Raw genomic sequence first — 9,498 nt, 5'->3', positions numbered from 1 at the left:
AGATAAGTTTTACTACTTATCATTAACTAATGATGATCATTACAATAATGATTACAGTAAACAAAGTCCTTCTGAACTTGTTGAATGCAAAGTTTTAAGAATAAGGCAATGTGGTCATGTGAAGATAATCTTTTCAGGTCATCAGAAAAAGAAAAGAAAAAAATAATGAACTGTTCAAGGTTTTTTTTTTTTTAAAGATAAGGCAATATGGCCATGTGAAGATAATATTTTCAGGTCATCAAAAAAAAAAAGAAAAAAAAAAAAGAATGAATGAATGAACTGTTATTTGAACTGACATTTTTTTTCAAAATCTAAACAGTGGTCACACAATACGGTATTTTGGTAAGATGATGACAAGACTAAGTCGGTAAATAGATACTGAACACAGTCCAGCGAGGACAGTACCCTGGAAACTGGAGACGGCGCAACAATTCCTCCGAGTTGCGTTGCTTAGTTCCAGCCAATCAGAACGCTCCAATGTGCACCTCGCGCTCTTCACAACATCACCCGCTGCGTTATTTACGTAGAGCTGACCGACTTCTCTCTGTCTGCAGTCCCGTTGGTGAGGTGACAGCTAACGTGGTAAGCCAAATATTACCACATTTATTTACAATTATTACGACTATGTTAACGTCACCCTGGCTAAATAGTTAAGAACAGATAACTTTTGTGATTTAAGAAACTTTTAAGTGAAAAATAAAGTGTAAATACTGTATTATTTAGGTAGGCTAACTGTATGGAACTTCTTGGACTGCATTGGATATTTCGATATATGTTATTCTGTATGTATACGTGTGTAAATGGGGAGAGAGAGAGCGAGAGAGAGAGAGAGATCATTATTGTCTTGTGTTTCAGGAATATCACAATGTCTAAGTCAGACCCCCCTCCAAGTTACGAAGAGTCAAGACAGCAGCCTTATGGCCCACAGCAGCATGGAAACTATCCATACCCTCCATATGGATATCCAGCCCAGCCAGCAGTGTACACGGGCCCGGGACAGCCAGGCGTACACCCCCAGACAGGGCTGTGGCAGGGTCCTGGATACTCCCCTTCAGCAATGCCATCCTTTATAACACCAGCAATATTTTCCTCCAACCTAAGTAAGATTCGAATAAAAGTTCTTGTGTGAATCCTATTGCATAAATCTATTACCTCTATACTGTATTTATGTGTTTCGTTTGTAAAATTCAAGTTTCATTCCAGCAAACTGTTGCATAGGGCAGACAACCTTTGTACTATTTAGTTTTGACATACTTGTATTCTCTTTATCTCTCTCTCTCTCTGTCTTAAGTCTGCTTTGAATAAAACTGAACTGCTTATCATTTTTTTTAAATCTGAATGGCATATATCTGGTTCAGAACATTTTTAAATGTGACCTATGTGTTTTAAAATTGGAAAGATTTTGGGCCACCATGTATGTTTATCATTAGATATGTTTTGTGTGTGTGTGTGTGTGTGTGTGTTCATTGTTTTGTTGTAGGAGATGCAGAGGGCATCTCATCGACTGGCATATGGGACAGCATGAGTGTTCGCCACGCTTTCATCAGAAAGGTATTGAAACTATTTGTCCGAAACTTGTACTTCAGATTTATAAATACAACAATCTATAAATGCCACAAAATAAGCAATGGCTTCATGTAGGAAAACTGATATGTGTGCACTTGTGTACCAGGTTTACCTTATTTTAGCCGCCCAGCTGTTTATGACTACTTCAATCATTGCGGTGTTCGCGTTTGTGTGAGTACAACAAATCCACACAACAACTGAATTTTTATGAACAGCTGTGTGAATTTCATTCATTATGCATACTAGTGTAATGAAATGGGTATGTTTGCATACATTCCTCATCTTACAGTGAGCCTGTGCGTCTTTTTGTGGTCCAAAATCCTGCCATTTATTGGGCATCATTGTGAGTTATTTTACTGTCATGTCTATTTATCTAAAAAATACACAAAAGTTTGAGGTCAGTATTTTTGAAAGATTTCTCTTATGCTAACCAAGGCTGCATTTATTTGATCGAAAATACAGTAAAAACAGTAATATTGTCAAATATTATTACAATTTAATATAACTGTTTTCAATTTTAATATTCCAGTGATGCTAAAGCTGACTTTACAGCATCATTACTCCAGTCTTCAGTGTCACATGATCCTTCAGAAATATTATAATATGCTGATTTGGTGCTCAAGAAACATTTCTTATTATTATCAATGTTCAAAACAGTTGTGCTGCTTAATATTTTTTAGGGAAACTGATATATTTTATTCAGGATTCTGTGATTCTGTGAAATTTAGAACATTTATTTGAAATAAAAATCTTTTGTAACATTATAAATGTCTTTACTGTCCATTTTTGATCAATTTAATATATCCTTGCTGAATAAAAGTATTGATTTCTTTTTCTTTTTGTTTTAAACACACTGACCCCAAACTTTTAAATGAATATTATATTGAAGTAACAGTGGAATGTTTTTCACAGCCCTGTGTATCTTGTTACTTACCTTATGCTGGTTTGCTGTGAGGGGCCGAGGTGAGTTTAGTCATTTCTTGATTATTTACATTATGAGTACCAGAACATCTATTTAATCATGGAAACCCTGCCTCTGTTTTTAGGAGACGTCATCCATGGAATTTAATACTCCTGTTCATTTTTGTAAGTGATGATTTCATTTACCTATGCTTTCTTAGACACCTACATCATTATTGACGAAACATGTTTTCTGTCCTCCACAGACCCTTGCATTGTCTTACATGACAGGAACAATATCAAGGTTCGATTAGAGTTTCACAAACTGCATGTGGTTAGTTTTAAACATCAGATAAGCTCTAATTTTTTTTTCCCGTCTGGCATTATTTACAGTTATTTTGACACTAAAGCAGTGTTTCTGGCCCTGGGCATCACAGCAATGGTGTGTGTAATCGTCACAGTCTTCTGTTTTCAGACCAAGGTAAGACTGGCTCTGATCGACTGGCCGGCAGTGAATGCCACTTTGTTGGCCGTGTAAAATAACCCCATTGTATTTGATTACAATGATCGTCTGTTTCTTTTTAAACATTCATGGCTCACTGGTAAATGTCTCATGCTTGCTTGAGACAAAACCAGGTTTTTTTATGTACCCCGTTTTTTAATGGATAGATTTTTGCTGCGGTTCATACAGTAGATATACATGTGTAATATTAAATTTTTTCAAATTTACTTATGAAATCTTTTTTTTATTTTTTTATTTTTTTATTCCTACAACTTTTACAATTTGTGACTTCTAAGGTTTTTCAATCAAGCCATGCTGTCAAGTTGTAGTGAAGTCTCTTTTTTGTGTGTGTGTGTGTGTGTGTGTGTGTGTGTGTGTTTGAACAGGTTGACTTCACCTCCTGTACGGGTCTTCTCTGTGCTCTTTGTGTGGTTGTCCTGGTGACTGGCATTATCACATCCATTGTACTCTCCTATCAGTATGTAAGTGAGACCGTTATGGCAAGGTTTACACTTTCAATCATTGTAAATGATGTTGCAGTTTAAAGCAGTGGTTCTCAACCAGGGGGATTCAGCAAACTTCTAAGGGAAGTTCTTAAATTAAAGAACATACAGCTTTGGCCAGAGGAGAACTGGACCCCTGACTGAGCCTGGTTTCTCCTAAGGTTTTTTTCTCCATTTCTGTCACCTGATGGAGTTTGGGTTTCTTGCCACAGTCGCCTTTGGTTTGCTTAGTTGGGGACACTTAAAGGGGACCTATTATGCCCCTTTTCACAAGATGTAAAGTAAGTCTCTGATGTCCCCAGAGTGTGTATGTGAAGTTTTAGCTCAAAATACCCAACAGATCATTTTTTACAGCATGTTTAAATTGTCATTTTTTGGGGCTCAGAAAAACGCGCTGTTTTAGTGTGTGCCCTTTAAATGCAAATAAGCTGCTGCTGCACGGCCCAGGGGGCGGAGCTTAATGAGCTCGCGCTCAGTCTCTCAGGACAATTTCATCTCACGGAATGATGATAATATCAGAAACTCTCAGTAACGGTGTTTATTTCGACCCGGAGTCGGACAATAATGCCAACAGAGTCAGAGAATATATGCTGTATGGAGATGGAACAGGTATAGTTTAGTAGTTTAATTACGGTTATAACGTATTTGTCATCTGCTTGTATGTATCCATTATTAATAGCCTACAAGTCTGCTGTTTCGGACCAGGTCCGAATGATGATCAAACATATACTGATGAGTTTAATAAAGTTTATTGTACATAACACAAAAGATGAAGCGTCAGTTTTACCCCAGAAAATGACTGTAAGAGCTGAGTAAACAGTAAGTTATAAGAAGTGCGCAAGTACATAAACGAATTTCGGTAGAGTTGAGGGAGCATTTTCTTTAAAAACATAAAATAAAAAAAATAATTCCACCTCGTCTTCAGCGGCTGCCTCAGATTTCGGGAGTAAATAGAGAGAGCTATGTGGATTAATACATCCAGCCACACAACACCTACAACGCTTGGGAGACATTCTCGTCAGTGCAGCAGCTGTGAACTCGATCAGGGCGGGTCTATGTTGAAACGGCAGTGTCTGTCAACACTCGTGGGCGGGGCCTGTGCTGTAGTGACGTCACTAAAGCCGCATTCTGAAAACAGGTCGTTGGGAGACACTGCTGATTATTTATGGGGATTAATAAAAAAGGAGTGAGTGGATTTTTATCACTATTGGGTGGTTGTGTACACACACTGCCAACACACATTTATGTCCAAACAGCATGCAAAAGTGAATTTTGCATAATAGGTCCCCTTTAATATTCAGTAATATTACTGATTTGACTGCACTGACACTATTGGATGAGATTGAGAACAAAACTTGAACTGAATTGAGGTGGATGATGACATCACTGTTTTCTACAGGGCTGCTTTATTGCTGAATTGACTTTTTTATTGACTCTTGATTTTTGCAACATCAACACTGTTATTGAACTGATTTGAATCAACATTGAACTGACTCAAATTGAATAACTACACTATTGTCTTCTGTGGAGCAGCTAATAGCTGAAAACTCATTTCATAATTGATGAACTTTAGGAATCGCATGAACACTGAACTGATGTGAGCTGAAAAATGACACTTGTCTTTTTCAGAGCTACTTTATAGCAGAATTAAGTCCAGTTTGATAATTATTTTTATGTGTATCACTGTAAAGCATGCTTTGAAACAATCTGTATTGTATAAAGCGCTATACAAAAAAGGTAACTTCTTAAAAATACAAAATTAATTGTAGTTAATTAATTTAATATATTGGCTCCTAGTTTTTGCTAATAGAAAAGTTTTTAAAACAAGCGGCTTTGTCATAATTACAACAGAAGAATGCTGGAAGAAATAGGGGCCTTCGAAAATTGTGTTGGACAATGGGGGGACCACTGGTTTAAAAGAATGTTCTTAATGTAATAATGTAATTTTCAATGCCTACATTTGTGGCATGCTGTGTATTACCACAGAAAATGATCTTGACTCGCCCCTCAGTTTGTTAAAAACCAACACGTTGCAGTAATGCATTTACAATGGCAGAAAGTGACTTTTACTAAACTGGGTGGCACTGTAAATAAAGTATAACCATGACATTTAAAGTGATAGTTCATCCCAAAATAGTGCAAAATCATTTACTCAAAATGTCTTTTTTTTTTTTTACCATAAAACCATATGCTGCTATTATTTCTATGAAACAATAAGTAGAATGTCAAGAATTGTTACTCTCTTGCCACAAAACAACAGGTAAAAAATGATCTTTAGACTTTCTTTTTGTCTTCCAAGTGTTCTGAAGTGTGGAGGAACAGAAATTGAAGTTCTTACCTGTCAGAATATGTAAATTGTCCTTTTAAGGATGTGGTTCTCAACCAGCGGGCCAGGGCCCATAAAGGGCCTCAGAAAACTTTCAAGGGGGCCTCAAGATGACTTAAAATGATTAAAGACAAAAAAAGCTTTAAAAAAAAAAAAAAAAAACTCAGATAACCAGGATATTTCTTATTTTAATTTTCCTTCTCAACAACTGTTTTATGTCTTTGAAGAACCAGAGCTCCCACAAAAAAACCTGGATATATGAGGTAGCCTAATTATAAAAGTGTCATTAATAAATGTGTAAATTAATGCAAATTAATCCAACTCTTAAAACTCCATGGAAATAGAAATTGAGTTAAAAACATTTTTGAATTCAAAGTAGTATGCGCGCATCCAAACATCACTTAAGCAGGTGCTCGATCAAAAGAAAACTTTGCTGAAATGCAAAAGAACCGGCACACTGATATTTCTGCTCCCATAAATTGCATTGTTTCGAGACCTGATGAAGACCGCTTGTGGTCGAAACGTTGCACTTTATTAAATTCTTTGGGAAATATCAGTGTGCCAATTCTTTAAAAAAAATGACGAGTCGTCATGTAAAATCCTTGGTAAAAGGGAGCCCTGGAGAACGTTCAGATCCTGAAACTTCTGGATACCTGAAATTTAATTATTTTAATTACAGTTATTTGGTTATGCTACTTTTTGAATTTACAGAAACTAGGAGTGCCCATAGATTAAAATAAGTTTTGAACTCAGGCTAGGGGGCCTTTGAATATTGTTTTCTACAAATTGGGGGGGGGGGGGGGGGCTTTTGGATCCAACATTTTGAGAACCACTGCTTTAAGGGTTAAAGTTATTCTTTCAAAACAGTGTAACAGCTACATATTTTGCATACATTACACATACTAGCCGAACTGCTTACAAAACTTGTCTTTGCGAAGTCAGGCCTATATCCCACACTGTAAAAAAATTCTAACCCTCCCAAATCAAAAATTTCAAGTGACCGATAACATCTAAATTTTTCAATTGGCCCAAGTGAAATTCTTGTTGCAATAGTCTGTTAACATTGGCTCAATGAGAAATAATACGTCAGATTAATTGAAAAATGTAGATGTTATCGGTCACTTGAAATTTTTGACTTGGGGATGTAATTTTTTTTTACAGTGCATTTAATGAATAAATAACCTGTAATATACCTGTTCTATGATAATATACCTATACCATCGATGTCTCAGGTGCCCTGGCTGCACATGCTGTATGGTGCTTGTGGAGCAATAGTCTTTACCTTGGTGAGTTTACGAAACAGGATTTTATGTTGTTTGTTCAGTTATTTGGCAGTTGTTAAAAATGAAACAGAAAGTTGCAATTTACTACATTTACACAAGAGAATACTAACTGATGACTTCTCTTTTTCTAGTTTTTGGCCTACCACACTCAGTTGCTCATTGGAAACCGAGCGAACGCCATCAGCCCTGAGGAATATGTCTTCGGGGCTCTATCCCTCTACGTTGATATCGTCCAGATCTTTATCTTCCTCCTGCACATCACAGGGAGCTCTGAGTAAACGCACACACGCATTCGAGCGTTTCTGTTTCAGAGACTGATCTTTCTTTGAGCTTATCTTGACTTTTTCAATCACACGAATCTCAAATATCACCCTCAACACTACTGACTGTTAATAGAAGCATTTTGTGTTGTGTAATATGTTGCTCTACAGACTACAGAGGTTGCTCGTACTTTTACAAAATTGTCACTTTATTTATAAGCACTTTATTTTTGTAACGTTTCACCTGTTAATTTGCATTTTGAAGAGCCTGAGTGTGTACTAAAACAGCTCCACTGTGATTTGATTATTGTATTATCAATATTTAGCCTACAACCTGAAGGGAAATAAAATGAAGAGAAACAGTAGTGTATTGTATGATGAAGACTGTTGGGTATGCAGGAAAAGACAAGTAGATGTTTGAAGGTGTTCCACTGGCATAAAGTAACTGAAATGAAGACTGTGGACCACATTGTTAAAGGGATAGTTCACCCAAAAATTAAAAAATTTACTTAGTTTTAAATTTAAAGCTGCATTCAGTAACTTCGGGATTTCTTCGCTGTATTCTCGCTTTTTGCTCGCAGGTTTCTCTCTAGAGCTCCCCCCACAGCTTCGGAATAAATATTTGACAACACTGTTGTAAAAACTCGTTGGCGATTCTCAGACACCAGAGGCTAGTAGATCAACGACATCAAAGCAGATGGGATATTCTTTAAAACGTCTTCTTCATTCGGGTTCAAACAGCGTGAGGGAGCGCAATAATGACGGCATTTTAGCAGATTTCTTTTGGCCGTAAAGCAATTGTTTACATCGCGAGACCTGATATCACGCGATACTTCCTGACGCGGCGGCCGGCGGCCCGCAGCCCCAAAGTTGCAAGTGCGTATTTTCCGCTCACGGGCACCAGGGGGGTGCGAAACGACCACCATTCAACCCAAAATAAGTAATATAACCATTCCAATGACTCCGAAGCTGTTCAGTTAAGGTAAAAAAAGTTACTTAGTTCACCTTTAATTTACTTCCAAACCTAACCTGTTTGACTTCTCTGAGCAGGGTTATTTACCATTAACTAAAACTATTCAAAAACAGTAATTGAAGTAAAGCTGAAATTTCTCTCTCTCTCTCTCTCTGTATATATATAATATATATCAAATAAGTTAAAGTTGAAGCACTAAAATTACTAACTGAAAGTAAATAAAACCTGAAATATAAAATATTAAAACAAATTCAAAAAAGACAAAACAAATAACAAAATGACTAAAATAAAAATTAAACTAAAATCATATGAAAAATAATAATTATATGAATAAAACCAGTAATAGTATATGTATATATAGTTTTTTTTTTGGTAGTCAATGGTAACCAAAACCAGCAATGGTTACCAGCATTTCTTGATTTATGTTCCACAGAAAAAAAAAAAGTCACATAGGTTTTTTTTTGTTGTTGTTGAACTATCCCTAAAGGTCTACACTGGCGTTACAAAGCAGGAAGTGATGTAATATTGACTGTCAATGTTTGGGGAACCATAATAGGAAGTGCTTATGATTTGTTCACTTGAAACATTCATTAATGTGCTTTTTTTTTTGCACAGAAAAAAAATATATGTACAACATTTATAGTCAAATATTCAGAAGAAAAACACTCAAAAACATACTATTTAGTTCATTTATTGTGCATGTTTAATTTATTTTTTAGAATTCTCAAAAACTTGGTGTGTCAGGAACATAGATCAGTAGAAAAAAAAACCTACATGTACAGTATGATTTTAATAACACAAGATCTGCATGTCACAATACCATCTGCATCATTTAACAGTTAACACCGATTCCCTTCAATGGTTTTAGTATATTAGATGTATCTAACATCCTTCTGTATCTGGTGAGAAGTATTATAAAAGTGGCTTAATTTTTGTGGGTTAATCGTCATGGCAATTCCTCATCCTGGCAAGTCCAGATCCCTGATGGCTGGGTGACCGAGAGCTTGTACTGTTTCAGGCGGGATGGGAGACGAGAGGCCGACCGGCTACTTTAATCTTTATGGGGTCAGGCGTTTGGGGTCACGGGGGAACATGGAGGTCTGACGTACGTTGTGTAGGCCGAGATAAAGCATGGTCACTCTCTCCAGACCTAAGAGATGGCATACATTTAACATCATGCACTTG

The 9,498-nt window shown here is 36.5% G+C and overlaps 2 protein-coding genes across 2 annotated transcripts in view; one reads left to right on the top strand and one right to left on the bottom strand.

Moving 5' to 3' along the window:
* Positions 1 to 512: 512 nt before the first annotated feature.
* LOC311297834 (protein lifeguard 3) lies at positions 513 to 7,704 on the top strand. The gene is made up of 12 exons (XM_084420300.1): positions 513 to 582; positions 856 to 1,100; positions 1,481 to 1,551; positions 1,673 to 1,737; positions 1,856 to 1,909; positions 2,479 to 2,529; positions 2,613 to 2,652; positions 2,733 to 2,770; positions 2,860 to 2,947; positions 3,355 to 3,450; positions 7,030 to 7,083; positions 7,212 to 7,704. Exons 2-12 carry the CDS (start codon positions 866 to 868, stop codon positions 7,356 to 7,358), a joined length of 939 nt encoding a protein of 312 aa, XP_084276426.1. The 5' UTR covers positions 513 to 582; positions 856 to 865; the 3' UTR covers positions 7,359 to 7,704.
* Positions 7,705 to 8,988: 1,284 nt separating this feature from the next.
* The window catches only part of dars1 (aspartyl-tRNA synthetase 1), a 31,920-nt gene continuing 31,410 nt past the window's right edge, over positions 8,989 to 9,498 (bottom strand). The window contains exon 18 of the mRNA XM_084420299.1: positions 8,989 to 9,463. Coding sequence (XP_084276425.1) covers positions 9,372 to 9,463 — 92 coding nt within the window. The 3' untranslated portion in view covers positions 8,989 to 9,371. The remainder of the gene's footprint in view (positions 9,464 to 9,498) is intronic.

The sequence above is a fragment of the Rutilus rutilus genome (genome assembly GCF_951802725.1).
Source record: "Rutilus rutilus genome assembly, chromosome: 10".
NCBI lineage: Eukaryota > Metazoa > Chordata > Actinopteri > Cypriniformes > Leuciscidae > Rutilus > Rutilus rutilus.
Note: the sequence above shows the minus strand (reverse complement) of the source record. Positions and strands in the feature narration are given on the sequence as shown.